Raw genomic sequence first — 14,133 nt, 5'->3', positions numbered from 1 at the left:
TTGTATTGTATGTGTGCAGCACCAGAATATGAAGATTGAGCCTTCCATTTGGTACTGTCTTGCTGTTTTGTGTTAATCCTCTTCTCCCTTTTCCTCGTCATCTTCTTTCTATGTCAGATAGAGCAATTGAGATTGTTTATGTGAAAAAAAAGTTCTCCCTGAGAGGAGTGAAGCAATGGGATGGGTTTGCACAGAGGCTGTATGGTCTCCACACTGAGATTTTCAGAGGTTGACCAGATAAGGCCGTCAGCAAACCAGTCTGATTTTGATGTTGGCCCTTCTTTGAGCAAGAAGCTGGGCTTACATGACCTCCAGAAGTCCCTTCTGACCTGAATTACTTTATGGTTCTGTTTATTATGCAGTTCCTGTTCCGGTTCAGCCATGATGCTGTGAATGTCATTAACTCCTCACTCCTTATCACTGTCAGTCATTCATACCAGCATAGAACAGGAGTGAACTCCTGAAGGTCAGTGAGGTGACAGTGGTTTTACTCACATGGGTACAAAATCAAGATTTGAAAAAAGGTGAAAATAGTAGGTGAAATTTGGGTATCTCTGAAATTATTTGAAATTTTTACCAGGATTTCACTCCACTTCTCTTCCAATCCTCAGTAAGTGCCAATTGAAGTTATCAGTTGAAGAGTCTGATGCATAATTATGTCAGGACAATAGATATTTAAAGAGTAAAAATCATCTTTTCCCCCTTTCAATTACAAATCCCATTCTCTAGCAGCCTTGGAGAGAGCTTTGGGGTGTTTAGGATTTAGTGAGTCACCAACTGCCCTCGCTGTGCCATTACGTGCTGGTTTCCTCATGTGGCTGTAACCACGTGAGGGAGTTAATGCTGCACAGAGCATCTGCTCCTCAGCTAAACACCTTCCCAGCCCTGCAGCTGTCTGCCAGAGAGCTCTGGACGTGCAGAGGGGCATCTGTGAGCTTGATTGGGTAGCAAATTTTCATGGGTTGCCCCATAAGCTGGCCAAAAAACACCCTTTGTCAGAATAGTGTTATTTTAATTGTGATGAAAGCAAGCAAAATTGCACTCAGATTCACCATGTGAGCTTAGGGAATTTTCAATAATTATCTAGCTATTCTGGGGCGACAAAAAACCCCCAAAACTCCCTTGCTAGGAAAGAGAAATATGAGAATAATTTCATAGGGTTGCTCTTCCAAGTCTGACAAGATAAGGTGTTTTTTCTTGGTATTTCTCCTTTATCAGCAAGAAGTATATTGCTTATGCAAACACCTTATTTCCCATCAGGCTCTATCAAAAGTAAAGTTTACAAATGGGGCTACCATAGTGGATTGTGGAAAGACTTAAACATGACCAACCAAAAGCCTTTGTTATCCCTTTTTATACAAGGCAGGATTCTAAAACTGAGATTTAACAGGACAGACTTGCTTTCATTGCTGCCCTCCCCTTTCTGTAACCAAATCAATACTCTCTCCTCATACAGATCCTCCTTAGGTGATGTGGAGGACTGCTCTTTCAAATGTGAAAAAGGTGTTGTGCCATGTAGAGGAAATGTAGAATGGAAGATGCTATTGCTTAATAGGGTTGAAGGTCCCCTCTTCTCCACTCTGTGCAGTATACAAGCTATAGATTACAAGTCAAATTTAATAGGAAGATAGTAATCACATGAGAATTGAAAGCGATACATTGGACTTTGAATCCCCGAGGTTTCTCCTGCAAAACTACCACAAGTTCATGTAGCCTTTGTAGTCACTTAGAAAAATTCAGCCAAGTAAACGAAAGGAAGTCTCTCACTTTCTACCTTTAGTTTACATATGAATTGTTTTTGTTGCTATCTCAGCTGTTTGTCAGGTGCCCATCGGTTACAGTGGAACTGCAAACAGTTAACCACCTGTCCCTAATTAGCAAATAATGAAAGACAATTGTATTCATGATGAAAACAGCTTTAGATATTAAAGGTTAATGTGCCACGTTGGTATCTAATGTAAGCATGTTCACTGATGTGAAATTGCACTAAGAGAAATCCTCAACTGTTCAGCTTTGAGCTGGTAACAGAGTAAGGTGAGTTTACAGTAATCAAGCTAGGGCTATAAAAGCAACCTGCAGTGAAACCATCAGCTGGCATTTGTTTTAAAAGATAAGAGATGGAGAAAAGTACTCAGGCTGTTCCTATATTGTCATGCTGTATTTGGGGAAGCTTACCTGCAAAAGCCAACAGAGAAAACAAGTGCCTGTAGCCAGTGGGATTGACCTTGGTATAAAGGTGGGACTGAAATACTTGTTTCTTGTATTGGAGTCAGCCTTTGCTCTTACAGAATTCCCTTTGGAGGCAGCAATTCCAGGGTGAATTCTGTGGGGCTTTTGTCCAAGTAGAGTGTGGGCTCAGGGCTTTGTTCATGCTTGGTGTGTGCTCTGCACTTTGCAGACTGTGGTATGCAGAAGTGGTTTGTATGTTAGTTTCCTTGGAAAAGTGAAGTATTTGTTCTGGCACTCTTTGGTTTTCATATCTCTTGACATAAAAACGAGCACAGCTCTTGGTCTGTGAAAGCTGATGTTGGAGGCCCTGGCAAAAGTGAACTGAAAATACACCTCTGGTTGGGAACCAGTGTGAGTCACATGATGTTTAAAAGCATATTGGTTTAGCGGTCAATGCCAGAGGTTTTACTTCCAACTCAGAACTTCAAAGCAGATGGGTAGTGATCAAAAATCTGTGATTTTGATCAAATAATGCCCATTGAGAGGCCTGTAGATCATAGCAGTATTCCTTCTCAAATGCCCTCCAGGAGCATGGTGAGTGGCTCTGGAAGGCCATGGAAGCTGAGAGGACAGAACTGCAGCTGGAGACTGAGCCAAGGCTGTTCTGGGATTAAACAAAACATGCCATTGTCCAGCCGTGCAAGCCAGCACCTGGCACCAGCTGCATGAAAGCAAATAAATATCATAGTGTCTACAGAGCTTCGCTTTTTTTGTGTGTGTGAAAGTCTACAGTTCACCAACCTGTTTTGCAAAGTTGGGCTCTCAGTGAGCTTGTTCACCAGCGTTGCCACTTCTTCTTTTAGCATATCCTCTGCAGAACCCCCCCCTGCGCTGTTCTGCGCTGCTGTATCAGTGGTTTTGATTTCATTTCCTGTGTGAAACTTCATATGCTGAAAGTTTCTGTTCCTTTTTTTTTTTTTTTTTTTTACTTGAAGGAAAGAAAACAACAACAGTAAATTAAACCTCAGGGTGCTTAGGAAATCTCTGATGACTGAAGGCCTCTGAGCATCGGTGCCCTGGCCAAGCACCCCAGTCACCTGAGTACCCCTGGTTCAGCAGCAAGGGTTGTGTCTCCACATCTTAAAAGATTACAGCTCATTTCCGTCACTGAATCATATTTTTGCTGGTATTTACTGCCAGAGTGGAGGAGAAGTCAAGGCTAAAATGAAAAGTAGCTCACTCTTGCCATTAAGTTTTAGTGCTCCTGATCCAGCCCTCGGGGCTTTGTAACCGGCTCAGGTTTTATAACCCTGTAATGGGACTAACGCTGTGGATCGCGTGCGTGTAATAGCTGTTTTCCTGGTACAGGTTGGCTGGCTGTTTTCCACCCACGGTGCCGTGTTGCACAACTCTTCCTTCCATTACTCTATTCTAGAAAAAAATAAAAATCAGGTGTTCTGCACATGGGGCATGGGAACAAAGAAGAAGAAAGGATTGTTCTCTTGCACCGATGGTGCGGGGATCTAGATTTGTAGGAATAAGTTACTGGGTGACATGTTTAAACAGCTGCCACAGGTGGGATAGAAGTCTATCCTCAGTTATTAAGTTAAGATGAATGGATAGAGGCAATAAAAACACAACTCCAGCTTTGTGTGGACATGGTCTAGGCAGATACAGCAACAGCTGATCAAAGCCCTTACTAGCTATGGAAGACTCTACTTGTTTTTCCAAAAACATATTATCCTATACATATATCTGTTTTTTACTTAGAAAACATACTGAAAAAGTACAGTAATCTTCAATTACGAGAAAGCCCTGAACATTAACATTGGTAAACTCAGTAAATTTAAGGCTGAATTTGGAATTAGCTGAAAAAAAAAACCCCATGCGAGGGTGAAATCATTTATTCCCCCAGAAAAAATTACTATGAAATAGTGAATTCATACATCTTATTGCACATTTGCTTTACTAAATGGCTACTTTATTGTTTCTCTTTCCTGCACTGAGGCACAGCTCGGTTATCGTAGCTTGCAGAGGTTGCTGTCTGACATTATCGTGTGTTGTAAATGCCTTGCAGAAGTGTCACACAGGATCAATACACCATTAATCACATGCAAAAAATTCAATAGGCGCAGTGCACACCACTGACTGGTCAAGTTCATAAGCTTTGTGAGCTTTAAGGTTTTTGCCTTTTTTATAGCAGGATGAAGGACGTCCCTTATTGATTTTGGTGTGGTTTATTTGTGGCAATAGAACTAATTTAATTGACACCAAGACTTGCTGGAGAATTGCAATCCACTCAAGAGCAGACCTTCAGAATTGAAAACAAAATATGACAGTGCTTGTTCCTTTGGTCAAAAGGTGTAACTTCAGGGTATAAGGTGGTTGAAGAATCAAGGATATGCACAGCTCGTTGAATCTTCTTCGACAATGCCCATCTTGCTTGGAAAGCCACACCACGTGGATATACTCTTGCATTTTGTTAAGGGCCCTGTCATAAGGACAAAGGCCTCAAGAGGTGGTGTCACCCAGTAAATTAATGTTTTTCCACTTCCACACCATGAGAGCTGGTGGAGCAGAGGGAGCAGGCAGGGACGGCAGTGGGGGGCTGGTGTTTCTTTCCAGCCTATTGACAGTCAGGAGGCTGTGAGCTGGCACACCCAGAGGCATTAAATTAGGTCAGCAGTTGGCTTCACGTGAATAAAACCAAGTTTTAACTGGTTGTTCTCCTCCACATAATTACCAATACAGTGTACAAAGGACGAGCAGTTTCCCTTCATTCTCTCTGCCTCTGCCAACCCTTGCTTTTATGCTCTCCTTCCCCGTGGTTGTCTTGCAAGAGTCGCCCCTGGGCATTCTTCTTTGAGGAGGGGACAGAGCAGGAGGATCATGACTCTCCAGGGCAGGTCACTTGGTTTCTCACTAGGATACAGGAGATGCTGTGCCCACAAAGATTTCAGGAGGACAGTTGCAACCGGTGTGACTCAGTGTGCCAGTCCCCTACTTCACTGCCTCTCATGCTCTTCCTCACTGACCACTGTGGGGGCCAGGGCTGCCCTGAACCATCTCCCTGGGAATCAGGCTCAATCCCTAAGGCTGGGAAGCATTATTTTTGCTCCAGCCTCTGTTTAGGGACAGGGTCATGTTCCCTCTGAAATGCATTGGAGTTTGTGGGTATTAATTTTCCTCCTTTCCACTCCACACAACAGGAAAGGAGTTTTTAATTTCCTCCTGTTCTGGGTTTAGTTCTAACTGCTTTGTTCTTTGACATAAATAAGTAGAACAAAATGAGCATCTAGAGTATTACGTGACTGCAGATTTTCTGCTGCTGAAATCTGAGCAAAGATGCAGGATTTTATAACAGCTCAGTGCTGTGACATGGTGCCTGTTTGAAGAGAATGGAAACACCAGCAAGAAAAAAGCATGTAGGGAAAAAAGATATCTTTTGTCCAGACCACAACTGATGAAAAAGAAATTGCATTAAGCCCTGGGCTTTCCTTTCAGAGTAGACTCCAGCGTTATAAAGAAGTGCATTTTGCTCTTAGAAAATTTTCAATAGCAGATTTTCCAGTCAATCTTAGAAGACTAAAAAAAGCGTCATAGTGAAAGAAAAGGGAATGATGAAGGAGTGAGAAGGAGAGATGAAGAAAGTTGAAGGGAAAACTGAGAAAGAAGAAAGCAAAAATGGATAGGTGTTTAAATAACCACCTATACCCAGGGAAACGTAATCAGAAAAAGAGGAGTCCATTAAAAACAGAACAGTGAGCTGTAATTCAGGGAAATTTTAGAGGCACTTTCAAGAAGAAGAGAGGCAGTGTGTGCAGTAAAGGGAGCCGTATTATTTTCAGAAAATGTAGGTATCTTGTTCAATGAAGCAGAACGAACTTGGATATGAGTTAAGGACAATAAGTGAAGTCAGGTGCTCTTTGGGTATTGGTGTGGCCTTGAGGGCGGCCAAACATAAAGGCTTTTTCTCCTGCAGAGCAGAAAGACTTGCACTAAAGCCGTAAGTTTGATCAAGGGGCTGTTTATTTTAATCATGTATCGATTGGCTTAACCACACTGCTCCGGGAGGGAGGGAGAGCTGTCAGCATCAAGAATTACAGCTTTCAAAGTTCCAAGTAATCCCAGGAAATGAGCCAAACATAATAAATGCAGTTTTATTTGGGACCTGATCCTACTACTGTTGAAATCAATAGCAGCTTTTCCATTGCTCTCAATGAGAGTGAAAGCTGTTTATTTGAAGAGCAGCTCTGATCCAGCAATCAGGGCAGCTAATTTTGAAATATTCATGAATATGAATGTAAAATAATAATAATTTGAAAAAGAACCAATCCATGGGTAGATTGGCAGATCTAGGAAAGTTCAGTTTTTAAAGGGAGGTTGACTTCACTTTGCAAGATACAAAACAAAAAATGACAGAAAAATAAGAGAGATGATAATATCTAAAGAGGCAGTGAACTTGAGCAGGGTTAGCAAAATTAATTATAATGTGGTAAACTGATGTCTCTCAAAAGTCATTGAGGCAGAAGAGTAGGAAAGAGCACTGAGAAGTTCAAGACATACAGTCTGCACAGGCTGAACTCTAGTAGAGAAGGTTCCTTGCAAGCAAAAGTAGTGGTGGTACGTATCACACTGCAAAAATAGTCCATACAGGACAGCCATAGGGACATTCCTCAGGCAGCATTCCCATCAAGGTCAGAGGTACTCTGGATATGTATTGTGCTTTTAGTTTTCTAACAGAAGAAGCTAGAAAAAAAAAATGTTCAGTTAGCATGCTAGTCACCACTTCAGTATGTTGAATCTTTGGACAAAGTTTATATGAACTGACCAAAAGAGAAGTGTCTGCTTTGCTGTGGTTTCTGATGTTCAGATGCAAGATAGGGCATGCATTTTAGCATGCCTAAATATTTACACACGTATATCTGTGTGTACAGGCACACTTTGACTTTCCCATTTCCATCAACATTTGGAAAACCACTGTTTGGAAGACTCAGTTTTTAAAGAGTATTAAATGAGGTAGTATCCATGATGGATTTATCCTCAAGGCTCTTCCTGGAAGGTTTTGACGTGCGTTGGTCGCTTGTCTCCGGCTGTAAGAAGCTTGGAGCTGATCATTACTGTAATCCCAAAGCAGAAACTGATCACAGTGTATTTTCAGATGTGTAATCTGTGAGTTGTCTCTCAAAAAAAATCAGTGGTTCAGTAGTAATGTGAGTTGTGTCTGTTCTGACAACCAGCAGGTCCTGGCCATGCTGGTGCCTTTCCCCACCTGCATCACTCACCGTCTGACCCCTCTGTCCAGTGCCTCCCCCTTCCCCTACCCCTCATTTTTTTGCATGTTATGAAGGATTACATTTCAATGCCAATATTTTTCTAAAGGGTATGGGTTATTTGAGATGTAGGCTGTACGTGTGAAGATCTGATTTCTGCAGCCCAGGGGATGCCCCAAGCCGACTTGGCCGTGAAAGCTCTCCACTTATGGCTGGTCTTTTGGTATTTTCAGCTGTGCACCAAGGACTGGTCAGTCATAGGGGGTGGCAGAAGGGCTTGGGTTAGTGCAGGGTATTTCATCTAAGGAAATTTGAGCAAGGGGCACTCGCAGATTCTGCTGTGGAAGGAGAGGCACCCCTGAGGTGCTCCTGGCAGCACAGGTGAGCAGATGCTTGAGAAGCACAGTGCACCCATGCAGACTCCCTTGTTGTGTTTTTTCCATATTTTACCAGCATCAGTTTGACAATCGGTAACTCCATCCTCTGCTAGCGTGGGTTTGTACCAGTGTACGTGAGAGCAGATTCTGGGCCTGGCCCAGTCTGTATCCTTTCTCCCCTTGCTTTCAGATCAGGCTCTTGCAGTGTGATTGTGCTCAGCCTGGCACACTGTAAATAGCAGGCTTGACTGCTGCTTTCTGTTTATCCATATTAAGTTCATCAGATGAAGCCAGAGCTTCCTGGGGCCGTCTGAAGCTTCCTGGAGGGGGTACTCTCACAGGCAGATGTGGCTCCTGGAAGGCAGACGTGTGTCTCTGGGAGGCAAACATATGCCTCAGACTTGCATCACTCCTTTTGGACTCTCTGGTTGTAAGAGCATTTTTTTACAATATATTTCCTTGGGGTAATCTGATGGACTTAGATCTCGGATACCATCCACACTAAGTGATACAGTAAAAATAACCTATTATTCTCTGGTTCTGACCTGGGCGGTGACAACATATTGTTTCAGCATCTCTGTCAGACTATTTCCTTCAAGAGCCATTTTAACCTCACCCAGTGGGACATAACTAAAGGAAATGAAACTCCAACCCCATTAAGGAAAAAGACAATGCCTTTCACTAAACAAACTTGATTTTCTTGGCTTTTCTTCACCAAGGAGAATCGCCTGTACCCCCCACCCTTGCAGCCTTTGTAGACAGTTCCTGTAATTGGGAATGGCTGGGTGGACACCAATGGTTGGCAGCAAAGGGGGATAAATCCGACATCCCTTGAACGTGACATGGGCTGGGACCACAGTCCCAGGTGGCCGCTTAGCGACGGTCCCTGTGGTACTGGTGGACGGTACGTGCCTGCCAGCCACAGCTGCCGGCCCTCGAAACACAATTGGGATTTTAGCAAGTCTAAACACAGTAAACTGGGCTGTTACTAATTTTGTGCAGGCATTGGATATTGTGCTGTGCCCCGCTATTGAGAGCTGGTGACTTCCACCATAGTTGTGGTGGTCCATCTCCTGGCACCCGTAAGGTGAAACAGCCACCCCAGAAAGCAACTGTAACCGTGAGGGTTTGTGCTCTTGGGCTAAGGGAAAGATCATGATCCATCTTCACACTCCAGCTAAGGTAAACTAATTGCTCACTAATGAGGTTTTTCAAGCACAGCCATTAATTTGGGGTATCTTGAGACAAATTACAAATCCCTTTTTTAAAATGCAGTTCCACTCGGTTACTAAGAAGGAGTCTGGAAAGGCAGCATTTCACTCTGTGTGTGCAAGTAATTGGGACAAACCACAGGGCAATCACCTTGTCCCAGGGAGAGTCAGGGTTTACAGAATGCAATCGACTGGTCAGCCTTGCAGACTCTGGGTAGAACTAACACCTGGGTCAAAGTAAATCCGCAGGCAAGAGGATTAGAGCTGGCAGAAAAATAAAGAACTCTGTCACAAGATAAAAGTAGATTGCAAAAAATTGCAATCCTGAAGAGTTTTTAATCTTTGAGGTGGCTAATGCTGTAGGTCCCCTTAGGTTTTTTTGACATAAGGGGAGCCTGTGTTCCCAGTGTTCTCTTTCGGAGTATTTCCAGTATCAGTCCCCATGGGGAGCAGTTAAGCTCTTATTTCAAACCTAATCCCACAGAGATCTATGAATCTATATGTCTCTGTGCCCTGTTAAGCAGGTTTAGGGCTGTCCCAGCAGTTCACCAAGAAGTTGTGTGTAAAACAAGAGTATACACTAAACACTAGGTGAGACACTCTCTCTTTTACACACTTTCTTCTCCTGTTGATGAGTGTTTCAACAACCCCCATGAAGAACAGCTTCCATGAGATGGTCCGAATGCCCTCCATTCTTCAGCTCAGAATAGCCTGTTGCCTGATGGTTATGACATCCAAGATGAAAGATAGGGATTCAAATAGCAAAAGGAAGTGGAATTGTGCTTTCTCCATGCCTGGTAGCTGTTGCAGTGAGAGCAGGACATCAGCCACCTTGTAGGTACCTCTTTGAAGAAAAGCAGTTGCATACGCTTTTTTTTTCCTCCCTCAAGAGATGACTCCAGGGGATTATGCAGGGTAGTGCCTGTGTGGGGCTTGGAGTGAGATGCAGATGTCTTGGGGAGGTTAAGGCTGCTGTGAATTCCTCTCAGAGCCACCTTCATTACTCTCCATTCGTGATACTACAACTCAAGTTAGCTATTGTGAATTAAGTCCCAACTAAAGGCTGTTATAGAGCTGGCCCTACCATTTTTATTCAGTTACTGCACTACTTTATCTCATACCATGTCTCTAACAGTGACCAACAGGAGATATTTTAGAGGAATATGTGTCCTGCCCTCATCCCCCTGCAGTGGGTGGCGATGGTCCATCTCCCTGGGATTCACTTTCTCCTCCTGTGAGCTCTCTCTGCTGTTGACCACGAGGTATTGCAATGCTCGTGTCACCTCTGTGCACTCACCAGTGGCCTTGTTTAAAAACCAGTAGAAAGTCATAATGATTAACACTGTGGAGATTAAAGTCCCTTTATAGATCATGGCCTGATAGGCAATTTGCCTGCTTTGCAGAGGCCACCAATATGCCAGTGGGGCGAGTATCGAGCTGCCGTGGGATGTGACAGTGTAGCCTTCTGAAACTTTCCGTGGTGGATGGAAAGATTTACGAGCACCATGATGCATATCTATCTCAGAATCATGTCTGGATTAAAAACTTCCTGCAGAGCTAATGTCAACTCAAGCTTCAGGTCACTGCCACAAGATAAATCAGGTTAGAGATCAAAACCAGCACGCAGGTACGAGGGACCTTGCAGCTATCAAACAGGATAATCTGTAGCACAATTTTTTTATGACTGTACACTCCTAATGACATGTACAAGCAGGGAATGGTTGTGGTCTGGAATAAACTTGCTGGTTTGCCTGGTTCAGGTGAAAATTTCAGTATAAAACACTATGCAAAAGTAACTGGTCAGATCCAGATAATGTCACTTGAGTTATGTGGGGAATGAATTGGCCTCGTATGTCTGAGATCTGAGTTAACATAAAAGCTACAAGTTATTCCTAAATTGTTTTCATTAGAAAATCCTGCATAAAAAGGCACTTGTTAGAATAATTCTTTCTGTTATTTTGATCATAAATTACATATATAAATTATAAATCCAGCTATGATTTGGTATGACTCATGCCACTGACTTTTCAATTAACTAAGGAGTCATCATCCTTGGCAAACTATTCAGTTGCATAGGTGTGTGTAACACAATAATTGAATATAAAGGCTTGTTTTTGTCCCTTTATTGATGTCAAGGGAAAACAGTGCAGTTATGAAAGTGGAATAAACTGCAAAGATTCCTTCAGTTCCTGCAGGATTATTGGAACAAATGGCTTTCCATTCCAGTTTTTATGAATGTATAGTTTTCTGAAAGCTTTATAGTACTTCAGGGAATGGAAATGGCAGGCAGTAAATGATACAGGACCGCTTGGGTTATTGGGAAATAGAAGAATGGGTTTTATCTGGAAAGGTGAGATTTACTGTTCTGCTTTATTTCATGTAAATGTTTGAGAAGGAATCAGATGCAGTGATTTGTACCTTACTTTGGTCATGGAAGTAGCATGAGACACTTGCTCAGTAATTCTTTGTACTGATGCTTCTGCAGTGGGCAGTGTTGGAACACCTTTTCCCTGCAGCAGCAAGTGGTGTCAAAGCTTTGCTGTCCTCTGCACTTCATTGGCAGCAAAGAGGTGACCCCAGAATTCAGGGGTGGTTTGTCTCTCCTGGTCAGTGAAGGCATCAGATGTATTTTCCTACATCAGCTTGATAAACAACACTGTTTTTTTTTGAATGAGTTTGTCTAAACAGTTCTCACAGTGTTAAGAGAGCTCTGCTGGAAAAGACTGTTTAATAAACACACCCCTCCTTTTTTTTTCTTCTTTTTCTGTGTAGAAAGCAGAAATATGGCAACAAAGGAAAAGCTTCAGTGCTTGAAAGATTTCCACAAGGACATCCTCAAACCTTCCCCCGGCAAGAGCCCGGGAACACGGCCTGAGGATGAGGCAGAAGGGAAACCGCCCCAGCGGGAGAAGTGGGCGAGCAAGATTGACTTTCTGCTGTCCGTGGCAGGTGGATTTATTGGTTTAGGCAATGTCTGGCGGTTTCCGTATCTCTGCTACAAAAATGGCGGAGGTGAGTATTTATTTTGGTCTCAGGAATCAATCTGTCTGCCTTGTGCTTGCTGTTTTTCTGTGCCTTCATCCAGTTTTTAGTAAGAATACTTGTACACCTGGTTTCTGCCTTCCTTACCGGTCTTCAGGAGAGATTGTTTTATTACTTGATAGTTTTTATTAAAACTTCATAAGGGAAAAACAACAGCAATTTAAAATATTGTACTAATGAACCTTTTCTGCTGCAACTGAGTCTGAGTTTTAACCAAAAGATAGGCTATCAATATAGACCAGTAGGATTTCAGACCAGGGGATTTCAGAGTAAGAACATTCTGAGCCACGTGAAACCGTTTGGTGCCTAACAATCTGCCATTGTTATTGCAGATTTTCACTTTAAAGAGGTAAGAAAATGCCCTTTCCAACAAATACCCATTCTTTTTGCAGAGAATATGAGCAAAAATACCCCAGAATAAAATTATTGTATAATGGTAATAAAGTATCAAGTATGTTTCTTTGTTTATATATGCCTGTTCCCACTTTTTAGATGACCTTCTGTAAGTTCACTCACTTCATCTCAACTTTGTGCTATTGTATTTTCTCAACAGGTGCATTTCTTATACCTTATTTCATTTTCCTGTTTGGGGGAGGTCTTCCTGTGTTTTTCCTGGAGGTGGTGCTAGGACAGTATACCTCTGAAGGTGGAATTACATGCTGGGAAAAGATCTGCCCTATTTTCACTGGTTAGTACATCTTATCGTGCTTTGCTGCTTAAAGAACCTATGTAGACCATATGTAACTACACCATTCCCCTCATGTCCATTAATTCAGTTATTTGCTCTTGTAATTTAGGGTATGATATTGGTTCCTGGAAAGGTAGAAGTCAGAGAGTCTGAAGGACAAAGTGAGATATTGATTTTGATGCTATCATGTTGTTAACTGGCAGAACTGCCGGTAAGCAAGAAAGAAATTGCATATTATGCCTTTTAAAGGCAATTGCACATTTTGTTTACAGGTGTCAGAGAAAGTGTTGCCTTGGAAAGCTGGATGGCATTAATGAAACCGTCTTTGAAATGTTATTTTGGTCTGGAAATCAAAATCCCCCTGCCATATGAAAGCTGATCATTGACATCATCCCTCTGCTACTGATGCAGCCAAAACCTGGACTGCATTTTTGGAAAAGGACTTTAGTCATAACTGAGCAGCTCCTGGCAAACAGGAGTGTTGTTACCAAAGGACCTTTGCCTGACTCACCACTCACGGGAGCAATACAGAGGCTACTCTGGAAGTAAACTAGAATGAAAAATGAAAGACAGATTAGAAGAATGAGCAAGGATGCCTATCTTATGTGTAGATTGCCCTTTGCAGTCGGACAGCACAGGCAGAATCCTTTGGAGTGACTACACTAAACATGTGGCACCGTTCAAATCCCGTTTGGAAAGAGTGGGCACTGGTGTATCTTTAGTTCTGCCACTGTTGCTGTTCCAGGCATCTCTCTCCCCTTATTTCACCCCAGGCAGAAGTGGAGGTTTTCTCTGGGGCTCACACTCCCACCTAGTAGTCAGAACACTGCTGAAGCTGATGTAATTGTGCTTCTTTAGCTTAATTTTATTCCTCCTCCTCCCACTGTTATGAAGCCTTTTTTTTTTTTTAAGAGGAGGGAATGTTCCTTATTTAAATAGCAATCTCCCAGGCATCCATAAAGAGAAAGTGTAGCTAATGTGACTAGCTGTATATCCTGAAGGAAATGCAAATGTGCAGAATAAATAGCACTTGCTTTGCTTGTTTCCACCTGGCATAAAAATAATCTCTGGTGGTAAAGACTCCTGCTACCACAAGGTTTTAAACTGTAAACTAGGAGGCAGGTATCCCAAGTGCTGGAATAGCTGTCAGAGTGATGTGAAAAGGAACCTCATAGGTTCTTGTAAGAGACTGCTCTAAGTTTTTTAAGGAAATCCTTTTTTTTTTGCCTGTAAGTGGCGAACTTTGTAAGCAGAGATTGATCCAGTTAAGAGCCACAAATACAATGCTTCCCTTTACACAAGTGAAATTGGGGCAGAAACAATGGCTTTCCCATTGATTCCTTCAAAATTTTCCTTGTTAACTCATTCAAGGA

At 42.5% G+C, this 14,133-nt stretch overlaps 1 protein-coding gene across 3 annotated transcripts in view; it reads left to right on the top strand.

The window, feature by feature from the left end:
• The window catches only part of SLC6A6 (solute carrier family 6 member 6), a 57,017-nt gene that overhangs the window by 11,493 nt on the left and 31,391 nt on the right, over positions 1 to 14,133 (top strand). For all 3 annotated transcript variants that reach the window (XM_018068447.2, XM_018068446.2, XM_018068448.2), the window contains 2 exons: positions 11,803 to 12,042; positions 12,626 to 12,760. In XM_018068447.2, the coding sequence (XP_017923936.1) occupies positions 11,803 to 12,042; positions 12,626 to 12,760 (375 nt within the window). The remainder of the gene's footprint in view (positions 1 to 11,802; positions 12,043 to 12,625; positions 12,761 to 14,133) is intronic.

The sequence above is a fragment of the Manacus vitellinus genome, unplaced genomic scaffold (assembly GCF_001715985.3).
Source record: "Manacus vitellinus isolate BGI_N305 unplaced genomic scaffold, ASM171598v3 scaffold_14_pilon, whole genome shotgun sequence".
In the NCBI taxonomy this organism is placed as follows: Eukaryota; Metazoa; Chordata; class Aves; order Passeriformes; family Pipridae; genus Manacus; species Manacus vitellinus.
This window is presented reverse-complemented; position numbering and strand designations above follow the sequence as displayed.